The following is a 27,105-nucleotide window of genomic DNA, read 5'->3' on the forward strand; positions in this document are numbered from 1 at the left end:
GTGGGGCGCTGGAGCCACTCCAAGCCCTGGCGGTTATCCGCCACGAACGTGCGCTGTCGGCCTCCCGGCTTGGCGCTTACACTGTAGTGGGAGGAAGCCACTCATTGCAAGCACGGGTGACTCCACCTAGATCGGGGTGGTTTACCTGAGGAGAGAAGTGTCAGAGGCCCCTTGTGGCAGTGAACTTCCCGGGACAGAGCCCCTAATTTGTTCGTAGAGCAGTCGGTAACTACCTGGCGAATTAGTGCAAAGCATCAAGCGCTACCGTGGGGACTCTAAAATCTCTGGATGTAACCACGGAACGAGGCAGACTGCGAAGTGCTTTATCCCACAGGTAGGAGCTCAGTGTCATAGGCTCAGGATTTTGAAAATCTTTTGTCTCGTAATTGAGTTAAAACACTGGTAGGAAACATTCATGCTGAGCACGACAAATTAAAAACCCTTTACATTGGTCATGTGGAGTGCTTTCAGCTGCTTGAGGGCACGTATATTTGTCTGCTTCATGCAGGCATCTCCTTGAACACTGTCTTTGAGCTCAGTAGGGCCTCAGTAATGCTAAAAGAAGAAGTGACAACTGATGCAGTAGCTGGAGAGCTTAAAAGATAAGTAGGGGGCAATTCCTTGGTGGTTCAGTGGTTAGGACTCCACGCTTCCACTTCAGGGGGCACGGGTCGATCCCTGGTGGGGGAACTAAGATCCTGCATGCCGCGCAGTGCGGCCAAAAAAAAAATTGGAAAAAAAAAGATAAGTAGGAAGACCAGGAACTCATTTAGGTTAATTAAAGCGATAAAAGAGCCTGACAGATTTGAATATGAAAGTCATATGCATAAGTAAAGCAAGGGCTTCCCTGGTGGCGCAGTGGTTAAGAATCCGCCTGCCAATGCAGGGGATACGAATTTGAGCCCTGGTCTGGGAAGATCCCACATGCCACAGAGCAACTAAGCCCGTGCGCCACAAGTACTGAGCCCGCGTGCCACAGCTACTGAAGCCCGAGCACCTAGAGCCCGTGCTTCAAAACAAAGAGAAGCCACCTCAATGAGAAGCCTGTGCACCACAAGGAAGAGTAGCCTCCGCTCGCCACAGCTAGAGAAAGCCCGTGCGCAGCAGCGAAGATCCAACGCAGCCAAAAATAAATAAATAAATTAATTAAAAAAAAAAAAAAAGTAAAGCAGAAGTCAAGTCCCTTGATTCTGGAAAAACAAAGGCTAACTGCAGCAGTGACCACAGCATGTTCATTCCTGAAGAGGATTTATATGAATCAAAATAATGTTAGCTAATTTGCTAATTTCCAGAGAATGAGATTTGGGGTCAGGCACACCAGTGCTGGTCCCAACTTAGGCACATACTAGCCATGACCTTGGGCTTCACTTTCTTCCTTTGTAAAGTGGGGATAACAGTAGTGGTGGTTAATGGGGAAATAAATGTGGAGTGTTAGCTATTAGTTTAAAAATTCCTATGCCATGCATTGTACAGAAAGATGCAGACCCTGCCCTATTTGTGTAAGAAATGATCTCTTTCTGATCATATGTAGAAACCAAAATCTTGGTAAATGGTGATGATGCCTATCCGTATCAGATGATGCAGAAGTTTTTTTTAAAGATTGTTCTGCTGTACTTTATTCAGTATCATGTTACAGGAAAACAACAGTGACAGCTGATTGAACTATTAAATTTTTCATAATAATTTTTCATAAGACATTGGTGACAAATGTACAACATATATTATTCCATTCTTCTTACTTTGTGTCATTTCAAAATATCATATTGATGCAGAAGACTTTAAAAAATTATTTGGGTTCTCATGTATTAAATTAATCCACCTGTAATTTATAGGAAGGCAGCACAGGAAGTCTCTGACAGCTTTGCTAATTTCCCCCCTTTAGAGAGCCTCTGTAACTTCTCATGCTCCAAGTAGCTGTCCACACATGATCATGTGCACTATAAGGGAAATGGGCTTCTAAACTCAGATTTGGGCTAAGGCTCAGCTTAAAGCTACACTATCTGGTTTTTGACATCCTTAGAAAAATACTGTGTGATCTTTGTGGAATTTTGTCTAAAACAAATATTAAAACTTTCGAGAAAGTTGGTAATATCTATGACTATTTTCAAACTACAGTTGAGAGTCACAGTCAGCAAATACTGGACATGTATATTGTGCCCTGTATAGGACTCAGAAATTAGACTCAGTTCCTTCCCTGAAATAATTTGTCATCTGATTAGGTCAAAGGAACAGGTATAGAAAAATATCAAAAACAGTCTGTGATAAGTGCTTTGAATGGAAATCCAGGCAGATATCATAGTGAGTGAGCAGTTTCAAAGAAGGCTTCTTGGGACAGGGGCTTGAATGAGTGGGCTTTGAAGGATGACTAGCATGTAAATAAGTTGGAGGAGTATTCCAGAAAAAGGAAACAGTGGGCAGAGGAATAGAGGTAGACTATGGGATTGTAGTTCTGGCATGGAGGACAGTGAATGGGGAAAAGGCAAAAATTTGTGACTAAAGCAGAGCCAGAGTAATGGAAAGTAGGCCTAAGCTCACAGGGGAGGACCTTAAATGCTAATCAAAGAACTTGGACAATATTATATTAGGTGGCCCTTGAAGGTTTTGGAGCAGGATGTTTCAAGAGCTGAGTGAATTTGAGGTACTTGGTAGTGAAGTTGAATGCATTAGAAAAGGACTGTCAGCATTCCTCTGCCAGGAAACAAGGCTATTGAGTAATACGTAGCTCATTATATTCTTTATATTGAACCCATATCCTGGGTCTTAAGGATAGGGAAGGCTGCTACATGCTGTAGTGTCATCCCTCTACCACCTTGACAAGGCCTGCTGCTTTAAAGTAGCAATAGTCCATACAGACCAGTCTCCAGGGAGAATTGACTAGGGTCCAGGCCATCATAAAATTCCAGACTCCACAGCACGTCCGTAACTGAACATAATTATCTCTCTCTTCTCCTTCCCCCTGCTCTGGACACCCCTTCCTCATAATCCTGTACTTTCTCTTTAAATTCCCTGACTTGGTTGGTAGAACTGCTGTCCATCCCATTAACCGAACATGAAACCTGGGTAAATCCTTGATGCTACTCCTACTTTTGTGCACACGTAGCCAGTGACATGTGGGCAGATAACTGAATGACAAGGGGCCAGCCTTCTGAAGATCGGTGGCAGAGGTGAGACTGTGCCTTCACTCTCATAGTACTGTGCTCTGACCAAACTGGCCCGGTGATGTTGAGAGGATCATTTATACAGGAAAGCACTTAAACAGATTAAATAAGGAAATACATTTCATCATTTTACGCTTGATGCAAGACTGTTTTCACTGACAATATTTTCCAACAAAAAGCCGTGCAGTTGTCACTAAAAAATGGATCTTGGATTCACTGAAGCTCCTCAGAATTCCTTTTTGTTCTTCCTGTTAGTTATTTGGAGGGGGGTGGGCACGGAACTTCTCTAACTGAGCTGAAACCTTCCTGCCTCATTCCCTTGCTTTGGAGATAATTGGATTTGGAATTAACAGCACAACCATCTCGTCTTAAAAATTTATATAATTTTATGTACACCTGAGACTAACACAACACTGTAAATCAACTATACTCCAATAAAAATTAAAAAAAAGAAAAAGGTAATGCAGATCATACAATGACCAAAAAATTTATATAATTTTATATCCTATATAATTTATTAAATGTGTCTTTTAGTAGAGAATGAGTAAGCAGAATTTGGTCTTTTAGTTTTATGTGGTTTATATCCTGATTTTAAAAATTAGAAAATTTGTAATCTTATATAAGCTATATAACTGAAAAGATTGACTTATTTTTATAATCTGTATTTGTACAGGTAATTTGACTAGATTGTGCAAAGAAAGAATTGATCACTGGAAGCAAAAGCTTTCTGTTCACCACAGGTGAACAGCTCTTTCCACCAGAAAGGATAAATCTGATTTTCCACCTGGGCTCCCCAGCTGGCTCCTGGTACTTGGTATGATGGAGAGTACCGTGGTTATGCATGAATGTTGGGTTACAAGCACCCTGGCATCAGAACCTCTGTTAAACATTTTCGCCCACAGCACCTGATGGTGTGCTGCACGTGGAAAATACTTGTTGACTCAAGACTATCTCTCTGCAGAGGTGAGTACCTGAGTTCAGGGACTCTAGCTGCATTTCAGCTACTGGGGCTGCAGTAGCTGGGCAGGGACTGTGGACTCCTGTGGCTTCTTAATTCTCCTGATCACCCACCATTGACAGTCTCCCTTTCAGAACCCTCCTCTCCTCTCCCCCACTGCCTTGGATACTGATGGCCTCTCTGCTTACCCCTACTCTGTCTCTCCCAACAATGATTTAGGGCTATTTTTTTTTTTTTAAAGTGTGGCTGTTATATTAACATTTTTTAAAAATTAATAGTAATCTTTTATTTATTTATTTATTTTTATATTTATTTTTGGCTGTGTTGGGTCTTCGTTTCTGTGCGAGGGCTTTCTCTAGTTGCGGCAAGCGGGGGCCGCTCTTCATCGCGGTGCACGGGCCTCTTCACTATCGCGGCCTCTCTTGTTGCAGAGCACAGGCTCCAGACGCGCAGGCTCAGTAGTTGTGGCTCACGGGCCCAGTTGCTCCGTGGCATGTGGGATCTTCCCAGACCAGGGCTCGAACCCGTGTCCCCTGCATTAGCAGGCAGATTCTCAACCACTGCGCCACCAGGGAAGCCCTAGGGCTATTTTTACAGCCTGCTAATTCTCTGAGAATGAGGTGTCTCTTTTTTTTGTTTTTTTAAAATTATTTATTTATTTATTTATTTATTTATTTATTTATGGCTGTGTTGGGTCTTCGTTTCTGTGCGAGGGCTTTCTCTAGTTGCGGCAAGCGGGGGCCGCTCTTCATCGCGGTGCGCGGGCCTCTCACTATCGCGGCCTCTCTTGTTGCGGAGCAGAGGCTCCAGACGCGCAGGCTCAGCAGTTGTGGCTCACGGGCCCAGTTGCTCCGCGGCATGTGGGATCTTCCCAGACCAGGGCTCGAGCCCGTGTCCCCTGCATTGGCAGGCAGACTCTCAACCACTGCGCCACCAGGGAAGCCCCATGAGGTGCCTCTTATGGAAGGCACTGCCATACTCAATGGCACTGCAAATTGGTTTCTATTGACTGATCTCCAGGCCCTCCAAGTCATTTTGCCGTGACACTGATTGTGAGGCACCATCTGTTTGTCTTGATGGCTTAATGAATTGAGGGCTCATAAACGTAGCCGACATCTAAATCAGATCCATATCTTAATAAGGACAGGATAATGGTCTCCTTTGCCAGAGATGGATGGACAGACAATTACTTCTATAACTCTGAGAGAAAAATGGATTATGCAGACAGACACTTCACCCAAATTGGTGGCCCTGAATTACTCTCCCTGTGCTGATGCTTTTACTCAGGGACAGGAACCCGCCTACCCTGTTTCTGGAAAAACCGGAAAAGAAAGATTACGTGCCTGACCCAAGTTCACTCAGTGAATCAGCAGACAAGTGCTAGCCATCAAAGTCCTTCTGCTACTTTGTTTTATGAGAGTCAGAAGAGTTTCTAGAATGATGAGTATTAAAATAACTGTAGAAAAAGTGACCTCATAACCTTGGCCTGTCGCCTAGTACAGTATGTCTGATTAGAGGGAAATGACAGGCCATGAGATGGCTAAGCATTAGGTGTCCTGTGCAGGTCGTGATTTCTCCTGAGATTGTGTGAGTTGTTGCTTAAGGGCAGTTCGCTCTTTCCTTCAGCTGGGATCTGGAATCCTTGTGATCCGTGAGCTATAGTGAGAGAGTGTCCCTGGCCTCCCTCTTACCTGCAAGTATCTTACATCAGAAACAAGCAGCACCACATGCAGCTACCCAAACAGCCTGCTGTACAACACCAGCACACGCTCAGCGCCTCCCATTCTCTGGGCACACTGCTACGTACTTGATGTACTCAAGTGATCATTAAAACAGCTCAATCAAGTAAATATTATTATCCCCATTTTACACATGAGGAAACTGAGGTTCAGCATGGTTAAGTAACTTGCTTATGTTTCCATAGAAGCAGAGGCAGGATTTGAATCCAGTCCTGTTTAGCTCATACTCTTTCTGGAAGGTTCCATTGCCTCTGTGCTTTCTTTTCCTTGCCTGTGCCTGGTCTTTCTCTTACCTTCCATTTCCCCTGTTAGAATCCCTATCAGTCACAACTTTTGTTTTGAAATATGTGTGTGTGTGTGGATGTAGGTATATATATGTATGTATATATTCACAAACACATGCACTTTCATATCTGTATATCTATATTTATAGATATTACAGATATTTATAAATAGATAGAGGTATAAATAAATAAAATGAGGAAAGGTATACCCCTCAAATGTGTTTTTTTTTGAAAGGGGAATGTAATTTATTTATTTATTTATTTATTTTTTCTTTTTTTTTAAAATTTATTTATTTATGGCTGTGTTGGGTCTTCATTTCTGTGCGAGGGCTTTCTCTAGTTGTGGCAAGTGGGGGCCACTCTTCATCGCGGTGCGCAGGCCCCCCACTGTCGTGGCCTCTCTTACTGCGGAGCACAGGCTCCACGTGCGCAGGCTCAGTAGTTGTGGCTCACGGGCCCAGCTGCTCCGCGGCATGTGGGATCTTCCCAGACCAGGGCTCGAACCCGTGTCTCCTGCATTAGCAGGCAGATTCTCAACCACTGCGCCACCAGGGAAGCCCAATTTATTTATTTTTTAAAAAAATTTATTTTATTTATTTTTGGCTGTGTTGGGTCTTCGTCGCTGCGTGCAGGCTTTCTCTAGTTGCGGCGAGCGGGGGCTACTCTTTGTTGCGATGCACTGGCTTCTCATTGCGGTGGCTTCTCTTGTTGCAGAGCACAGGCTCTAGGCGCGCAGGCTTCAGTAGTTGTGGCACATGGGCTCAGTATTTGTGGCTCATGGGCTCTAGAGCGCAGGCTCAGTAGTTGTGGCACACGGGCTTAGTTGCTCTGCGGCCTGTGGAGTTTTCCCAGGCCAGGTATCGAACCTGTGTCCCCTGCATTGGCAGGTGGATTCTTAACCATTGCACCACCAGGGAAGTCCCCCCTCAAATGTTAATGATGGTTTTATCTGAGTATAGAATAATGATTTGTGATTTTCATTTTTTTCTCTGTGTTCTTCTTTTCTGTATTTATCAAACCAAATTTATCGTGATCAGAAAACACTTTTTAAAGTCTTTTGTATCCTTTCAACTTCATATGCCACTACCTTTGTAAATAAAATCTTTCCTGATCTTCAAGCTGATGCTGCCCCTTTTTCTGTTTCTTTTATTTTTTTTTTGCCCACGCCGTGCGGCTTGCAAGATCTTAGTTCCCCAACCAAGGACTGAACCCGGGCCACAGCAGTGAAAGTGCCAAGTCCTAATCACTGGACCACCAGGGAATTCCCTGATGCTACCCATTTTTCTTTTGAAACACGCTCCCTTTCCCCAGCACTTTATATTTTGTTGAGTCATTTCTAGCATTTTGCTTTGTATTCTGTGTAACCTTAGTTTCTCGGGGCCCCACTCAGATATGAAGAGTCAGGGAAGCACACCTAATGATAAAAATGGTAACAGAAGAGTTATTACTCCAATCTGCTCCCATCAAGAAAGCTAGGATCTTCCTGCTATATCCACTATATGCCAGTCTTACATCTCTTTTCATCCCTGTGATCTTAGCTGTGTCTCCTCCACATTGCTGTTCCCATGACATGAGTCAACTGTCATGCTCACTCTGGTGTTCATGCGTGATGCTGTCCCGTCTCCTATCACTTGGTGCTAAGCTACGCCCCATTTTTCTATCAGGCCCCATACGGTCCAGGCTGTGCCTCTGTTCTTTTTCACTTTGTTGAAGTTGAGGAAGGACATCTCTTCCCACCCAGGTTGTGCTTTTTCAAGTACAACCCTTGTACAAGTTACCCCTTCCCCTTGTTTTCTTAATCTCTGATAAAACCTGTTGTGTGACAACTCTTATGTTTGAGTTTTTCTGTCTTACAGCACCCCTCCCCTACCCTCTTGTCTAGAGGAACTTGTACTAAGCTAAGTCAGGGGTCAGAGTAATCTGACCCAGTCCTTCCCTGTTCTCAGTCAAGGGCCCCGGACAGAAGGGCCCACAGCTCTGCTCTTGTGCTCCCTCCTCCCGTTCTCCCTCTCTCTCTCTCTCTCTCTCTCTCATCTGAGAGATCAAGGTGTGGTTTCATTCTGTAACTTAATCAAGTGTCTCTGGGGCAGCCTGTTAGCCTTCATCTCACCAGTCATTGTCTTTCCAGGGAGGCCTATCTGGGGCTCCCAGAAATGGAAGCCTGGTGGCCTGCTCTGACATACGCAATGCTTGAGTAGACAAGCAGAACCAGCCCTCTTTGGGCTATCAGTCCACTGTGTCCTCTTCTAACCTCTCCATTAGCTTCTAAGACCCTTGGAGAGGAGCTGAGCACCATTCAGCTTTGTACACTCTGAAGCAACTGGCATAGTTACATAGGATGGCAAGAACTCCATTAAACTTATGCAGAATGAATTACTACAATCCATTGAATCTCGTGCTCTGCTTTTCTTCCTTAACATTATTGCAACAAATGATCAAATAAAAGTTAAAGTTTAGTTCCACTTTGTTCTATGCTAAGTATATCACACTGATTCCGATTCTATCACTTATCTGAGTTTTAAAACATTGAAATGTAATTCACATACCATAAAATTCACCCCTTTAGGGTGTACAATTCAGTGGTTTTTAATATATTCACAAAGTTGTATAACCGTCAGCTTTAATTCCAGACCAGCATTTTTATCATGCCAAATCTGGGTGATACACATTAACTATCACGCTCAGTCGCCCTCTGTCTCCCCCCAACCTCCCCCCCGGCCCAGGCAAGCAATCACTAATCTATTTTCTTTTTCTATGGATTTGCCTATTCTGGATATGTCATAAAAATGGAATCGGGAAGAGATATGGGAACATATGTATACGTATAACTGATTCACTTTGTTATAAAGCAGAAACTAACACACCATTGTAAAGCAATTATACTCCAATAAAGATGTTAAAAAAAATGGAATCATATAATATGTGGACTTTTGTATCTTGTTTCTTTCACTTAGCACAGTGCTTTCAAGGTTCATCCATGTTGTAGCATGCATAGGTGTTTCATTCCTTTTTGATGGCTAAATAATATTCCAATGCACAGATATATGTGTGTGTGTGTGTGTGTGTGTGTGTGTGTGTGTGTGTGTGTGTGTATACACATATATATGTACACACACACAAACCACATTTTGTTTATACATTCATCAATTGATGGACATTTGGATTGTTTCTACTTTTTGGCTATTATGAATAAAATTATTGGGAACAGTCATATACATGTTTTTTCTGTGGACATATATATAATTTCAATTTTCTTGGGTGTATACCTATACCTTGGTGGATCATATGGTAACTTTTATGTTTAACTTTCTTTTTTTGGCCATGGCACTTGGCTGTGGGATCTTAGTTCCCTGACAAGGGGTTGAACCCACGCCCTAGGCAGTGAAAGCGCAGAGTTCTAACCACTGGACCACCAGGGAATTCCCCCATGTTTAACTTTTTAAGGAACTACCAAATTGTTTTCCAGAGGAGCAGTACCATTTTACATTCCCAGCAGCAATGAATGAGGGTTTCAATTTCTCCACATCCTCATCCACACATATTATTGTTCATCTTTTTGATTATAGCTATCCCAGTGGGTGTAAAGAGGTATTTCATTGTGGTTTTGATTTTCATTTCCCTGACGCTAATAATGTTGAGTATGTTTTTATGTGCTCATTGGCCATTTGATGTTTCTTTGGAAAAGTGTCTATCCAGTTTATTGCATGCTTTTATCATATCATAGGGTGTTGAAGATTGTCAAATGCTTTTTTCTGCATCTACTGAGATGATCATGTGGTTTATGTCTTTTATTGTAGTAATATGGTGTATTACATTGGTTGATTTTAATATGTTGGGCCAACCTTGCATTCGTGGAAAAAAATTCCAATTTATCATGGTGTGTAGTATATGTTGTTAGATTTGGTTTGCTGGTATTTTGTTGAATTGTTTGTGTGTGTGTGTGTGTGTGTGTGACTATATCCGCAAGGGATATTGGTCTGCAGTTTTCTTTTCTTGTAATGTCTTTGTTGGATTTTGGTATCAGAGTAATAATGGTTCATAGAATGAGTTGGGAAGTGTTCCTTCCTCTTCTTTTTTTTGATAGATTTTGAAAGGATTGATGGTAGTTCTTTAAATGTTTGGTAGAAGTCACCAGTGAAGCCATTGGATCATGGGCTTTTCTTTATGGGAAGTTTTTTGATTACTAATTCAATCCCTTTATTATAGGCCTATTCAGATTTTTTGTTTCCTTCTAAGACGGTTTTGGTAGTTTGTATGTTTCTAGAAGTTTGTCCATTTCTTCTAAATTATCTAATTTGTTGGCGTACAATTGTTCATAGTATTCCCTTACAATCCTTTTTATTCCTTTTTTATAATCCCTCTTTTATTCCTGATTTTAGTGATTTGAGTCTTCTCCCTTTTTTTCCTTCTTCCTTTTTTTTTTTCAATTTTGTCAATTTTGTTGATCTTTTCAAAGAACAACTTAAATTTTTTTTTCTCTGTTGTATTTTTGTTCTCTCTTTCATTTGTTTCTGCTCTAATATTTGTTTTGTCTTTCCTTCTGCTTGCTTTGTGTTTAGTTTGCTCTACTTTTTCTAGGGTCTTAAGGTGGAAGGTTAATTCATTGATTTGAGGTCTTTTTTCTTTTTTAACATAGGCATTTACAGCTATACATTTCCTTCTAAGCATTGCTTTCACTGTATCCTATAAGTTTTTTGTATTTTGTTTTTCGTTTCTTTCATCTCAAAGTATTTTATAGTTTCCCTTGTGATTTCTTCTTTGACTCATTGGTTACTTAGGAATATGTTGTTTAATTTCCACATAATTGTGAATCCCCTAAATTTCCTTCTGTTGTTGATTTAATCTAATTCCATTGTGGTCAGAGAACATACTTTGTATGATTTCAGTTCTTTTAAATTTATTGAGACTTGTTTTACGGCCTAACATACGGTCTATCCTGAAGAATGCTCCATGTGCACTTGAGAAGAATGTGTACCCTGCTGTCATTGAGTGGAGTGTTCTATCCAAGTTTTTAGGCATTCACTTTCACCTGGTAAAAGGTCCAAAGGATTTCATCTGTCAAGTCTTTCTTCATCCATCTCACCAGCAAAAATATACAATTTCTTCATTTGAACTTCTGTCACCCATAACTATGATATATAGATATGCCAACACCCATAGCTGTGATATAACCTTTATTACAAGTCAGTCTTTCTACATGCTGATGTTATGGGTTTCTTTTGTGCAAGGACCAAGTCTTAACTGTATCTCCATATCCCTGAATATGCAGTATTCATTAGTGACTTTAAAGCATGCCATTAAAAGGATGAGAGAATTTGGGGGTTATTGAATACCTTTTAAACATTGAACTCTAGTCTGTATACTGTAGAGAGTACAGTACAGTGGGAACAGGAAAAGAAAGGCAGGGCACTCTGCCTCTGGGGAACCTACGGCTTAGTTAAGAAGACAGTACATCTGCACGAGAAACCTTTAACACAGGATCTGACCAAGTGCCAATACAAGGGCTCTAGGAGTTGGGCTTGTCCACTTTGTCTCTGTTTCTCTCTGTGCATGGGAAAGAGACTTACAGAGCTGTGAGGTTGGAACAACCCTCAGGACTCCTGATTCCCAGTTGTCAATCAGTGTGGAACCCTCTGGCAGCTATCACCCAGCTTCCGCTTGGACACTCTCACCCACAGGGAGAAGGCCCACTAAGGACTTGATGATGGTTGTTTGCCAATTTTGGGTGGCAAGGGGAAATTGAATTGCTTTTTAGCTACCAAACACCCTTCAATCTTCCCCATACAAGAAACTATAAGCCTGAAAGAATATATGTAAAGTCAATAAGGAAGGGAAAGAGCTCTAGTCAGAAGCTTTAATCTCAGTGGGGTAGGTCACAGGATACTTACATTACATTTTGATGTCGGGTACGGAAAGTCAGATCAAGTTCATCCTGAGAAGGGTCACTTCTGGTGGAACCAAAATAAATTATTTTCTGAGGCCTATTATTTTCCCAGAGCCCACCTATATATGAATGTTCTGGGAAGGTCTGAGGCTACGAGATTTGGAGAGGTGAGTTCATCCCACAGAGCAGTTAGATATTTTATTCTGTCTAACTTAGGATTAAAGACCAATGATTTCAGGGGCTAATTAGGGTATTTCTGGAGGCTTCTTGTCGGGAATAAAGTGTAGTAAGGACAGTTTTCAAGCCAGAATGTAAACTGTTTTCTCTATAAACCTCTGAAAATAGAATTATATTAGAAAATAAAATTATATTATGAAGTACCTACAATTTTGGTGGTGCACACTAAATAAAACAGGAGGATGATATAAGGGCTGGCCCATAGTTGTGTGTAATATTTGACCAAATGAGTAATATCTTTGTTACAGTCTTCATGGTCCCATTTATTGACAGCTAGTCAGAACACTACTGGGCAGAACACTCCTGGGGGAGGGGAACATCAAGCCACCTGATATTGGAGAATTAGAGAAGGGACAGAGCCAGTCTGGGGGGATAACAGACTTGAGCAGGGTGGAAGAATGGGCAAGCTTTGGATGGACAGAACGAGAGAAGAGATGAGGGTTGGTGAGAGGGCCACAGAGGCTCGATGTATAAGACATGTTATTTGACCAGTGCAAAGTACCTAGGAGGCTGTAAACCTGGGCTTTGGTAGAGGCAAGGCACAGGAAAATTGCTGTCTTCGTGTCCACATAGGTGTGTCAGGAGTCTTACAGCTTTTGAACAAGATCAGCTTACTAAGTGCACATAAGTCATCCATGTGACTGTGCTCTAGGCAATAGCGCCTATTGAGTTGATGACTAAGGCAGTCTGTCTATGACTTACCAGAAATTCTCTTCCCAAGGAGGTCAGGGGAGAAAATGGGAGTGGTGGGCCAGGAATAATGGGCAATTCTGGGTGGGCCAGAGTGAGTCACCTTCCCCAATGCTAATACCAGAAGATCAGGCCAAGGACTTTTGTCTCTGCTGTTTTTTCTCTTCACCTTTTCCCCAAATCCTAGCTCTGTCAGCTCTTTCATCCTTTGACTTTTCTGATAGGGCCCTGGAGTTGGAACAGCTCTAACTTTACAGATAAAGGCCCTGAAGCCCAGAGAGGCCTTATTCCTACAAAACACCAATTTCAGAGTTGGGACTAGAAAGACCTCTTGACTACCAGCCTCCTGCACTTTGTCCTTTCACCACGTGGCTTTCCTCTTTGAGTCGTCTCTCCATTGTGTCAACTGAGAGGCAAAAGGGATACAGAACAGGACATGGCAGAAACTTGAAGTGGTATCCCTCAACTATAAAGTGCCCCAGGGAACATAAGGGGAGGCAGGAGGAGTCTGGGGCAGAGGCCCATCTACCATGACCCTATTCTCCCTTCTTTTCTTCTGCAATGTAGTCCCTACAAGTGATAACATCTTGCTTTGAAATTTTGTCTGTGACTCCGCCACCCCTGACGATTTGGCATAGTCAGCGGGATATAGAGCAACACAGCAGAAGAACAGAGGTATGATGTAGGATGAAGCAGCAGGTGCCCAGCTCATGAGATCCCTGAATGTCTTACTTTTATGTTCTCCTCCCTTACCTTCCACTCCTGGTGATGCTGTACCTAAGGTCTGTCCCTGGGCTGGTTTACTTTTCAGAAAGGTTTTGTTGCTTCTGGCAAGCATCATAAATTAAACCTGTTGGTCTATCTGTTTGACCTCTGTTGTAACCCTCTCCTCTCAGACCCCTCTAAATCAGGTGTACTCTCTTTCCCCTTAGGTTAGATAAATGTTCTATGGATGCTTCTGTCTGGGTCAGGAAGGAAACTCCAGCATCTCTCCAGTCAGTTAATTTAAAACATTTTGGTCCCTCTTTTGTATAATTTGGAATTGGTTATACCAGAGATGGCCCAGAAGTTCCAAGACTGATCCTGGGACCATAATTTCCCGAAATGTTTAAGGCAAAACAAACAAACTCTCATTATTGCCAGACTGAGTCAGAGATCTGTGAGAAAACAAGGAAATTTCCACCCAGCAGAAGTGGCAAAACCTCATTAAGGCTATTGGTGAAATTCTTTTTTGGGAAGTCTTTTATGTACCTGTAAAAAGCCCCTGATAGCAAAAGATCAAGCCCTCCTACCTTTAGAGGTGTCCCAGTTGTCACTTAATGCCACCTTATTCCAAATCCACCCTTCATTGCTTTGCTTGTGATATTAGAACATTTCTTCCTGTCAGCAGGCTCAGGGTTAAGTCTATCAGTAGGGGGTGCTGGAGGGCAAATTTCATCTGCATGAGTGGGTGGTTTCTTTATCTTCTGCCTACTAATACTCCAGTTGTGGGGCAGTCCTGCTTGCCAGTCAAGGCCCAAATATTGAAAATATTGTCAAGATATAATGAATATTAAATTATTAATGAGATATTTACATTCTTTTATTGTGCTAAGTCTTTGAAATCTAGTGTGTGCTTTATACTTGCACCACTTCTCAATTCGGACATTCAAGTACTAGCCAATAGCCACATATGGCCAGTGGCTACTGTATTGGACAGCACACCTCTAGAACATGGTTTGCCCACACATACTTAATGGGAGTGACACTTTCGGAGACAGTTCAAAAAAGAAACTGCATAAAAAATCTTAGACTTCATTCTGTAGCTTTATTGATCATATTAATATGGTATTTTTAAACCATTTTATTGTATTAGAATGAACATACTAGTGATTGTGTGTATTATTTTAGGAATCAAGATTTTCAGTATAAAAGAAAAGGAAGTACAATCACAGACTCAAGAATTTAAGTAGAAACACTGTTGAACATTACTGTTGAGTTTGCTACTCAATCATGTTATTAACTCGTTTATTGGTGTCATGAAGAATACAGAAACTGTTAAAAATAGCAGTTAGGAGACATTTTCTGTCTCAAAGGGAATATTAGTAGCATGAACCTATACGTTCTGCCCTTGAGTCAGAAGAAAACCATGTGAAATATCCAAAATCCAGGACTTCCCTGGCAGTCCAGTGGTTAGGACGCCACACTCCCACTACAGGGGCCACAGGTTCGATCCCTGGTTGGGGAACTAAGATCCTGCATGCCGCGTGGTGCGGCCAAAAAAAACCCCAAACATATATATATATGTATATATATAAAATATCCAAAATCCAATTGGATCTAATTTTAAAGATCCTCAAGAGTTACATAGTCCTATGAATATGAAAGAATGCACAGTTCCATCAGGTCTTCAAGTTCAAGGGTCTCTAGAGATATTTATGTAAAGGTATTTACATATCTTAACATATATACATTTATGTATCTTAAGATTTTGAAACTGAGTCAAAAAATCAACATGGCTAAGAGCTGTGGGCTTTTAGGGAGAAAAATGCGTAACATAAAACTTGAACCCAGGGAAGTGGACTAGATGACCACTCCTCTCTTTATGTATTTAGGTATATATTTATGTATTAACTTTTCTTTTATTTATTTATTATTTAATTTTATGCTGCATTGGGTCTTTGTTGCTGTGCGTGGGCTTTCTCTAGTTGCGGCACACGGGAGCTATTCTTCATTGTGGTGCACGGGCTCAGTAGTTGTGGCTCGCAGGCTCTAGAGCACAGGCTCAGTAGTTGTGGCGCAAGGGCTCAGTTGCTCCGCGGCATGTGAGATCTTCCTGGACCACGGCTCGAACCTGTGTCCCCTGCATTGGCAGGCAGATTCTTAACAACTGCGCCACCAGGGAAGTCCCAACGTTTTCTTTTTTCTCCTAGAGTATTTTAAAGAAAATCCAAGATATTGTATATTATATTTATATTATAGTATGTTATGTTATATTATATTATATTATTTCACCCAATTATTACCACTTTGACATTTTGGAGTCATTAACATAATCATATATAGAGTTTAGTGTTGCCCATGGGTTCTCAATAAGATTTTCAGCCTCCCAGCCCAACAGTCTGCTAGCAGACACTGGTATGGTAACTTCCTTCCTTAGGTGGGTAAACATCTTTTAACCTGGGAAGCTTCAGAATAAAGCATAGAAATATTTAAGAGAAGAGACCCATTAGCATTAATATTTTTTGTGTGTGAAGTAAGTAAGTGGCTTTACATATTTGATGCTTTATATATTTGTCACAGGAAGGGTGGGTTTGGTCTGGTAGAATGACAGCTTTGTAACTGGTTTGAAATGTTTGAGCAATATACATTTTTCTAAGGTGAAATCTTACTAAATTATTCTTAATATTGAGACATTTAAGAGACCTTTAGATTCCTAACATTTAAAGTTTAGTGTATGGGATTTATAAGTATGAATTTCTCCCCAGGAAAGCTTTGTTTATTATTTAAAGCAGTTGAAGTCCATAAAGGGAAGTGCTTGAGATGAAGCAGGCCATTGTGAGTACATTTATAAGCTCCCTGTTCTGGTCTCTAGCCCCTAATCACTTTCCAATGTAAGAACCACCGAAGAGCCTCTACAAAATGGGGCCCTGATACAGAAAAGGCTGCCCACACACTAGCAGGTTCCTATCCTGTGCTACCTATTTATAGCCTCCACCAGGATGGGCAACCTGTGGTCGCAGGTCCCTCCTTCTCCTCCCTGCCTATCAAATGAAGGAGCATGATAGAATAAAAAATGCTAGGCTTGACCTGGGTTTTCCAATTTATTAGTTTTTTTCTTATGTGCACTGCCTTTCGTCTGTCACTGGTACTGGGGGAAAGCACCCAAAAAAGATGATCCAATCTTTAGGAGTTGTCCACTGGATCTGAGTTGTTAGGCTTATTCTCTGGGTAGTGTGAGGCGACCCCTAGTGGAAGGCAGATGTTACCACAGTCAGAAGAACTCGAAAAATGCATTCCTGTCTGGGAAAAGATAGACTTGTATCTAAACTCAGACTAATGTTCTCATTTTATGGGACAACTTTTCAAACGTGTGTATACATTACAAACCACACATCCCTTCCAACTTCCAAAGCTCTGGTGAGCTAGAAGCAAAATTATGGCACTAAGGAAAACTAAATAAAACAGCAACAAGGGGGCTTTACATGGCCTGAAACCCTTCCAAGATCAAGATGAACTCTGACGCTGCAGTTCTTCAATCTACCAGATCTCGAGACTCAAGCCATATCAACACTGTTATCTAGCTGGTTTTCCAGTAGTGTCACTCCAACCCTGAGAGCTTTCTTACTTGTCTTTTGCATTCTTTTTGTCAAGTACTCAGTTATGTCCTGGGTTCCTTTGCAGCCCAGGCTACCCTAGAATCCATATAGCACGCATGTTCCAGCAGGATACAGGGTCTATGAAAAGGAATTCCAATAAAGAACCTAGATGGAAAGAGCCCTATGATGTTCTCTTGGCCATCCCTATGGCTCTGTGAGGCTGTAGACCATCCTCAAGGATGCAAGGGTGACCAGCCACAACTACATCAAAACTGATAGCAAACAAGGTAAATCTGGATACAATTCATAGAGACCACCAAAGCCTTGGGAAGCTTTAGCCTAGAAAGAAAAGGGGGTTACTTTGTGGCATTCAAGATGCACTGAGTGAAGACCACAAAGTGTGGGACTGTGTGGAGATGCCAGATAAATACCCTCAGGTCCAGTGTGTGAAAGAGAAGACTGCCGGGCTAGTACTATAGGATTCTTAAGTCCTCACCTTGCTTACCACCATAGTTTACTGCTGCATATCAGGAGGGTCCCTCTTCCCTGCCCCTTTCCATCATAGCTTCTCCTTCAAATGTCTTTTTCAGTGGTGACCCATGACCACCTGGCAGTTGGTGCACAACAGACTTTAGCATTGTCTCTAAAGTTCTCTGATTGCTGCGTATTCCACGTTTGGGACACAGTGTGCTAAATGCTATAAAAATTTCCCTCACTTAAAGGCTACCTAAGTAAGACGTGGATCCTCCCTGACATAGCATGTTTGCTGGTTAGCTGCTTTGTAATATAGAGAACCACTCACCTATAGGAACATTTGGTTTCATGTCCTTTTTCTAGTGCTAATCCTTGGAACTGGTTTGTTTGTTTTTTAACTTGCAAGGCCCATTGTAAAACCTGTGGGAATTCTAGAACAAGGCCTAATGCAACTAATGCCATTGGGGCTTCACAAACCAAGTGGTCTTCTGCCTCTGTAAAGGAAGAATAAAATAGCTCATGAACTTTAACCGTGGCTCAAGGTAGATAGAAAAAGATAACCTCTAAAATTAAAGAAGTATCCCAGGTTCTTCACTCCATAAGAGGAATAATCCTTCTATTGGTTCAGGTAGATCCTGGACATTGGTGGACGATTGTTAAAAGTTATTCATTACAAATTATCCTGGGACTTTCCTGGTGGCGCAGTGGTTAAGAATCCGCCTGCTAATGCAGGGGACATGGGTTGGATTCCTGGTCTGGGAAGATCCCACATGCCACAGAGCAACTAAGCCCGTGCGCCACAACTACTGAGCCTGCATGCCACAACTACTGAAGCCTGCGTGCTGTAGGGCCCGCATGCCGCAACTAGTGAGCCCGCGTGCTGCAACTACTGAAGCCCACGTGCCTAGAGCCTGTGCCCTGCAATGAGAAGCCACCACAATGAGAAGCCCGTGCACCGCAACGAAGAGTAGCCCCCGCTTGCCGCAACTAGAGAGAGCCCACGCGCAGCAACGAAGACCCAACACAGCCAAACTTTGAAAAAAAAATTTAATTACCCTGATTGCAAGATGAACTCTCTATGTATTTGTTATGCTACTTAGGGTTTGCTTGTCATGTTACATTAAACAAGTCTCCCTCCCAACTCTTAACTTTTTGAAAGGCCAAACAAATGGTTCTCTGAGGAACAGAGAAAGAAAGCCAAGACTGGGAAATTATTTATAGCCTGAAAGGGCATATTTGTAGGCTACCAAGTATGTACTGTATGTAGATGGTACATCTATCAAAGGGAGGATACAGGGAGGAAAGCAGCCCCCATCATCCCTAGAACTTCATGCCATTTCTTCTGAAAGATAAACTCTGGATTAGCAGAAATCCTTAACTTTTGACTCTATGCACAGAAACTATGGCCCTCCTTGTATAGCTTCAGTGTTTTACTGGACATAAACTCTGACCTCTTTCAATACGTCCAATATCAGAACCCCCTTTCAAATAATACCTTCTGAAGTTTTGGTAATATAGGTTCATTAATCACAGGCCTAAATGTAAAACCTGAAATTATAAAATTTCTAGAAGAAAGCATAGGAGGAAATCTTTGTGACCTGAGGGTAAGCAAAGATTTCTTAGATAAGACACGAAAAGCACAACCCATAAAAGAAAAAAATTGTTTGTACTCCACTAAAATTAAGAACTACTGCTCTTCAAAAGACACTGTTACAGTAATGAAAACACAAGTCACAAACTAGGAGAAAATATGTGCAAACCATATACCTGATAAAGAACTTATATCCAAGATAAACAGAGAGCCCTCCATACTCAGTAGTAAGAAAACAGCCTTTTTTTTTTTTTTAATGGGCAAAAGATTTGAAAAGACACTTCACGAAAGAAGATATATGGATGGCAAGTTGGCATCCATATATATATGTTCAATGTCATTAGTTCTTAAGGAAATGCAAATAAATACCACAATGAAATACTACTTCACACTTAGTAGAATGACTAAAAGTAAAGACTGACCAATCCAAGTACTTAGGGGATTGTGGAGCAATTAGAACTCGCATATTTTGCTGGTGGAGATGCAAAATGGTACAGCCACCTTGGAAAACGATTTGCCTGGTTTCTTACACAGCTAAACATATACTTCCCATACAACCTAGCTGTTTCTTTCCTAGTTTTTACCCAGGAGAAATGAAAACCTATATTCACCCCAAAACCTGCATATGAATGTTTATAGCAGCTTTATTTGTAATCACAGAAAACTGGGAACAAACCAAATGTCCCTCAGCTGCAGAGTGGATAGACAAACTGGCATGTTGAATGGAATGTAATTTGGTACAATCACTTTGAAAAACTATTTGGCAGGATTTACCCAAGACAAACATATTCCCCAGCAACTGCACTCCTAGAGACACCCATGAGAAATGAGTAATATTTGCCAAAAGGCTTATACAAGGATGTTCATAGCAGTACTACTTGTAGTAATGGTGTAATAAAGAATCTGATTCTATTTTTTTTAGTACCTTATTTTATCTTATTATTTATTTATTTATTTTTGTCTGTGTTGGGTCTTCGTTGCTGTGCGTGGGCTTTCTCTAGTTGTGGCGAGCGGGGGCTACTCTTTGTTGCGGTGCATGGGCTTCTCATTGTGGTGGCTTCGCTTGTTGCAGAGCACAGGCTCTAGGCGAGCGGGCTTCAGTAGTTGTGGCTCATGGACTGCAGTAGCTGTGGCTCGCGGGCTCTAGAGCACAGGCTCAGTTAGTTGTGGCACGTGGGCTTAGTTGCTCCATGGCATGTGGAATCTTCCCAGACCAGGGCTCGAACTCGTGTCCCCTGCATTGGCAGGTGGATTCTTAACCACTGCACCACCAGGGAAGCCCTCTGACTCTATTTTTGATGTTTGATCATGATAGCCTGCAAGCCCCATCACTCCCCTTTTCCTTTTTTTGCCCCACTCCTGGACATGCCAATAAGAAAACCCGGGTACTTGCTTCCTTGACATGAGTGGGATATTAAGACCACTCAAACTTCAGCCAGTGGGAGAGGGAGTCTTCTCCCCAACCACTGTAAAAACTAGAGCCACTTGCCCCTTCTGCTTAAGCCAAGCAGGCTGGTTTGAATGTGGGCCTTGCTCTCCCCAGAAAGCTTTGCTATGTTACTAATCTTTCAAATCCTCTTGTGAGTGTATTGCATCATTAGTCTCCAGCTCCAAACCAATTTTGGATGGGTGGAGGCATGGATACCATCCTCCAGGGAGCAACCACAAAGCAAACCCTAAACTGGACTCTATTCAAATGCCGACTCAACAATAAACAGACCAATAAATTATTGAATATTCACCCAATGGAACCTATAGGGCAATGAGAATAAATGAACTACAGTGGCATGTACTCTCACAAACATAATGTTGAGCAAAAGAAATCGAACACAAAAGAATATGTTCAATATGACTATGTTTAAATAAAGTTTAAAAACAGGCAAAACTAATCTATGATATTAAAAGTCAAGATAGTCACCACCATTCTAAGAGTAGTGGGTTACTGCAGAGGAGCACAGAGGGGGCACTTTTCTGCACGTCAGGCTCAATTAGGGTGGTTGGGGGCGGGAGCGGGGGGAGCGTCAGGAAGCAGGGGCTGGGTTGGGGGATGGTCCCAACTCCGAAATGTTCTGGCTCTGCTCCTGGTCCTGCTGACAGATTAAGAGTGTGAACTAGCTCCACCCAGTGGAAAAGTGTGGAAATGCATGTCAGTGTTTTTAAAGGAGGGTGACTGGCCCCTCCTGTGAGACACATAATGTCAGCCAATCTGGGGAGTGGGGTGCAGATTCTGGGCTCAGAAATGGGATAGAGTATCTAAGAAGGGTCTGAAGTTAGCCTTTCTGTCCTGCCACAGGGAGCTGGTCTCAGCCACGCTGAGGGGGACAAATGACTTCTCTGACAGGAGAGGTGGGAAGCTGAGGGCTCCACTATCCCCAGGCTTTGTCTGCTTCACGAGGCAGTCTAGGCTGGGTTTGGATATCACCTTTATTCAGATGCTAGATGCTAACTCAGTAAGGTAAGTAGTAATCCCCGTTATACAGATGAGGGAACTGAGGCCCAGGTAACTTGGTTTGTAAATGGCAGAATTAAGGTTTGAACTCAGATCTGTCTTGCTCCAAACCCAGCTCTTAACCTTTTTTTTGTACCGTGGCTTCCACTGGCTGTCTGGTGAAGCCTATGGGCCCATCTCAAAATAATGTTTTTAAAAGTATAAAATAAAACACATAAGATTACTGATCCTATTGAAATTGCCAAGAAATGCCAATCCTATTAAAATACAGATCTAAGATATTTTTTCCTACTGTGGCATGGTATATGCTATATATGTGTTTCTTTACTGATGTCTTAAATACAAGATATAGCAGTGAGTCTGAAAACGACCAGAATTTCCAGGAAATGATGAGTATAAATATTTTGAGATTGTCTGCTATAATAGTGACGTGAAATGAAACCTTCAGTGACTTTACTGGTGACAAAGTCACAGGTCGAATTCCATTTGAAGGAAATGCTGAATTTCCATCAGAGGCCAGTGAAAATAAGGATGTAATCTTGTTCCCATTTAAGTTCAGAGACCTCCTGCATACTAGGCGTGGGTCCATTGGGAATCTGTGGACCCAGGTTAAGACCCCTTGATTCTATTGTCTCTGACTCATCTTCCCTACCCTTTGACTGTTCCCAGGGTTTACTGGAAACCAGCCTGTGAGCTGGAGACTTGCAGAGAGTGCTGGGCGTTTGTTAAGTAACAAGGAGAGATCACAGGGCCCAAGAGACACTGAAGGCCTCCAATGCCTCAGACAGGCTGTTGGACACAGAGATACACAGAAGAATAACATGTAGCCATCCTTTCAAGGCTCCCAGCCTGGTAGAGGCAGTGTCTCCAAGTAGTTTATGATTAACCTACAAATGAATTAAACAGGCAAGAAGTGAGTGCTTTGGGAATAGAGGAAGAACAATATTATGGGACGGGTAGTCCAGGAAGCTCTCCTGTAAGAGGCAACACTAGGGCTGACATTAGGGATGGGCACCTTCAGAGGGGGGCAGTACAACATAGTAGTTAGGCACGTAGGCTCTGCTGTTAGACGACCTGTGTTCAAAACCTGGCTCCATCACTTCCTAGCTATGGGCAAGTCTGCCTGATCTCTCCATACTTGCTTCCTCATCTGTAAACTGGAGTGACCCGAGAAATTCACAGGGCTGATGTGAAGATTAAATGAGTTTAAATGTCGTTAGCCATGATAATAGTGCTGATTATCATTGGAGAGGTGGACAGACAGAAGGACAAAGCCTTTCTACGGGTTAAGGACAGTTTGAACTATACAGAGGCTGGATTATTTTCTTGTGAAAAGAGCAGGGGAGGGAGGGCCACTAGCTCTATGATTTAACGTGGAACACAGAAGGCATGTTTTATTTTCATCACTGTGTTTTTGTTTTACTTTGCATCAGGGAATAACTTCAAACCTTTGATTTTACCAGTAGTACTCCATAAGACAAGGCTAGTGTGAGTATTTAAGTTTTAAAAAGTGATGAGTTGATTTAGAATATTCACACAATAATACATAGTACAGGTGGTATGGGATGTGGCAAAGAATGTGAAAGTAGTGGCAATGCCTGGTTTGAATCACTGGATTAGGAAATAGGAACCACCTTCACTTTACGGAATTTTATTTTATTTTTTAATTTATTGAAGTATAGTTGATTTACAATGTTGTGTTAATTTCTGCTGTACAGCAAAGTGATTAGTTGTATATACATACATATATATACACATATATATGTAGGTCTATATATATATACAATTCTTTTTCCTATTCTTTTCCATTATGGTTTATCACAGGATATTGAATATAGTTCCCTGTGCTATACAGTAGGTCCTCGTTTATCTATAATAGTTTGCATCTGCTAATCCCAAACTCCCAATCCAACCCCCCCCCCTTCCCTCTTGGCAACCATAAGTCTGTTCTCTATGTCCACTTTACAGAATTTTAGAGGCTCTCGTGGCCCAGCCCAACATTCTCTGCAGCCTTGAATGGGACATGGAGGCTGATGGTAAATACACAGTATTTAGGAGAAGCCTAGCATTACTGTCCACATCCTTTCATTTCTGGATACATTCAAGGGCAGTATTTCAAACTGTGGGTCACCGCCCAGAAGTGAGTTGTGAAATCAGTTAATGTGTCATGTCCAGCATTTAAGAAATGTGAAACAATACAATTGAAAATATCAAAGCACATTATGGGTAGTCGGGGTAATTAGTATTTTGTGTAACTTGTGCAGTGGACTGCTAAGTTAATGCTTTTCCTCCTGTGGGTTACAGGCAAAAGCATCTGCTCGGGTGGAAACAGGCCTGGCTTCTGGTCCAAGTTCTGCTCCTGCCCTGCTGCCTAGTGGGGTGGTCCCCACACCCTCTGAGCCATGGAGACAGATTAATTTTGCTGGGTGGTTAACGTGCTATGTCATGTTCGGGGCTCTTATTTATTTGTTTTTGTTTATTAATTTTTGGTTGCATTGGGTCTTCGTTGCTACGCGCGGGCTTTCTCTAGTTGGGGCTACTCTTCGTTGTGGTGCGCGGGCTTCTCACTGCGGTGGCTCCTCTTGTTGTGGAGCATGGGCTCTAGGCGTGCAGGCTTCAGTAGTTGTGGCTCTCAGGCTCAGTAGTTGTGGTGCACGGGCTTAGTTTCTTAACCACTGTGCCACCAGGGAAGTCCCTATGTTCGGGGTTCTGATTTAGCCAAAGTGTTCTCCAGACCATTTATATGCCCAGGGCCCTCCACCTCCAAGGGACTGAGTTCTCTAGGAGACAGGCCTGGAATCAGGCCAAATAGGGCCCTGGTGCTTTTCACAGTCACTTTCCTGAGATCATACAAATGTTCCTTTTTGCAGATTTTCAGCCCACACCCAGGGCTTCTGCTTCCAAACTTCATCACATTTCCAATTACAGCATTTTATTATCTCATGGTTTCCTCATTTTATGGCTACACTTCCCACTGTGATATGTAATATCTGGGTGGAGCATATCCCCAACCTGAAGCAGCCTCTGTGTTGTTTTGCCTCACCTCTCCTGAGACCCACTGTCCTGTGGAACCTGAGGAGGCAGACTGGTCCTCTTCTATATCTCAGGGGTTCATTCTCCTGGATTTGGTTCAGCAGTTTCCTCCCACTGATCCACCGCAGAGGTGGCTGGGTGGCAACTCAAGGGGACAATTCTTGGATGGAGTATATAGATAAATGTCTTAGCAGACCCAGAGACAGAGATTTGAGCTAAATTTTAGTTTGAACTATATAAAGTTGCCTTTTTTTTTTTTTTTTTTTTAATAAGGCAAAGAAGGTCAGCCATTGGCAATGTCATGTGGTTCAAGTAGTAGTTTATCTGGGAGATGGAGACACAGGCAGGATAGTGGGGAAGTGAGGCAGGGGAGGGAAGGTCACCTAAAGGATGTGTTATCAACCCAGTTACACCTGTGGGTAACTGGAGTGTAATCCCATTGGAGAAATTCAAGAAAACAGTATAGACCATACACCTGAGAGTTATTTCACCCAAAGGGCAAGGGATGTGGGCTATATGTGTAACAACTCACCGCAGCCATTGGTTGAGGGCTCTTGAGGGAGCGGGAAGCGTTGGTTCCCTGGAACTTCTGGCCCAGTCGTTGGTTGAGGGCTCTTGAGGCGGCGAGAGGCATTACTTCCCTGGAACTTCCGGCGTGCGGCACTGGTGGGCAGGGGTGAAACAGGCTTTGTTAGATAGAGCAAGCCCTCAGACAAAGCAGCGTGGGTGTTTCCAGTAGGGAGTCAGCCAGTGTACACTAAGTAGGTATAAGTGAGGGTAGAGTATAGGAGCACCAGCAACAGCACCTGCTGCAGGAGCTATGCCACTAGCTCTTGACCACAAACTCAAGTATATAAGAACATAGGATTATATTTTCTAGAACAACTTATTTTCTGTTTTGAGACTCCGATCCACAGGATAATGGAAAATAAATATCAGTCAGTGTGAGGGTCACCCTTTGCCCAGAATTGCATCAGGTCTGAGAGATTCAGTCAGTGCCAAGGCCCAGGCAAGCACCGTGCCACATGGTTCTCGGTAGAATCTGTCCATATGGGCCTCCACTTAGACGTCATTTCTTGCCTCCTTGTTGGTCACCAGCCCTATACATCCACACTCAGTATGGTCCGCCAGCACCTTCAGGCCTGGCAGTTCATTTTGTTGCTTCTGTGCCAAGCTAGGGAATGGGATGGGGCTGCCTGTGGCCGTACTCACCTTGGACTCACCGTGTGCCATGTCTCTCTTCCCCTGGATTGCACAAACCCCAGGTCTCTGACCGGTAGGCAGAGCACAGGGTCAGTCTAGCGTCTAGATTGACGTGCTTCCCTCAGGCCTCTCATCATCTCCCCAGCCTGGGGAATATTATTTTAGTTTGATGTAGGATAGAAAGAGAACCTTAATTTCCTGAAACTCCTGTACTCTAAGGACAAGGAAAATTCAAAGATCTTTCCTAAGGTCTGGCTATTTGAGTGGAGGGAAAGTCAATAGGGGGAAACATCGATTAACGTTTCAAAAATGCCCCACCCTGCCATGACCAATGCAGTGTGACCACCGCCTCTTCCAGAGACGCTCCCTCTACTACTCTTTGCCCTCTGTGTTCATTATAGCTTGTAAAACGGAGGAGGCAAGTTGCCATTTTAAACAAGGCAGGAGTTCTTAACTTGGGGGCGCATGATATGACTCAGGGAAACCTGAATTTGGATAGGAAGAAAATTTACATTTTTATTTTCATTAACCTCTGACAAAATTAACATCTTTGATTATGAATGTAAGCAACAAAACAGTAATATTAGCAGGACCTTGTCACAGGTATCTTAAAATATCATTTATATTCATCACTGTCATGGTAGTTGTAAGATTTGTCACTAGATCTTTTTAAATGTGTCAATAATGAAATGCATATATTACTATATCATAAATGTGTTTTTAAAATACTTTAAGAACTGCATTTCAGAATAACTTTTTACATTTAAAAAAATTATCTTAGCATAATTGTAGACTTGCATTTGCAAAAAATAATACAGAAAGATCCTGTATACCTTTCACCTAGTTTCTCCCAGTGTAACCTGTGGCAAAATTATTGTACATTGTCACAACCAGCAAATTGACATTGCTATATCCACCCACATACCTTATTCAGATTTCACCAGTTTTATATGCAGTTTATCACATGTGTAGATATGTGTGCCCCCAGACAACTCCATCACCACAAGGACCCCTCATGCTGTCCTTTCATAGGCAGACTCTTGCCTCCCTCTCCCTTCCCAAGCCCTGGCATCCACTATTCTGTTCCCCAGCTCTACAATTTTGTCA

At 42.4% G+C, this 27,105-nt stretch overlaps 1 protein-coding gene across 4 annotated transcripts in view; it reads left to right on the forward strand.

Annotated features, from left to right (window-relative positions):
• The window catches only part of ACKR2 (atypical chemokine receptor 2), a 71,763-nt gene that overhangs the window by 23,356 nt on the left and 21,302 nt on the right, over positions 1-27,105 (forward strand). For 3 of the 4 annotated variants that reach the window (XR_011075623.1, XM_068557335.1, XM_068557336.1), the window contains one exon: positions 3,832-4,121. Coding sequence is in view for 3 of the 4 variants with exons in the window: in XM_068557335.1 (XP_068413436.1) it covers positions 4,004-4,121 (118 nt within the window). In the remaining variant the exon portion in view is untranslated. Of the gene's footprint in view, positions 1-269; positions 335-3,831; positions 4,122-27,105 lie in introns of those variants that run through there. The other variant, XM_068557337.1, reaches the window with a different exon arrangement.

This window comes from Eschrichtius robustus, chromosome 12 (genome assembly GCF_028021215.1).
Source record: "Eschrichtius robustus isolate mEscRob2 chromosome 12, mEscRob2.pri, whole genome shotgun sequence".
NCBI lineage: Eukaryota > Metazoa > Chordata > Mammalia > Artiodactyla > Eschrichtiidae > Eschrichtius > Eschrichtius robustus.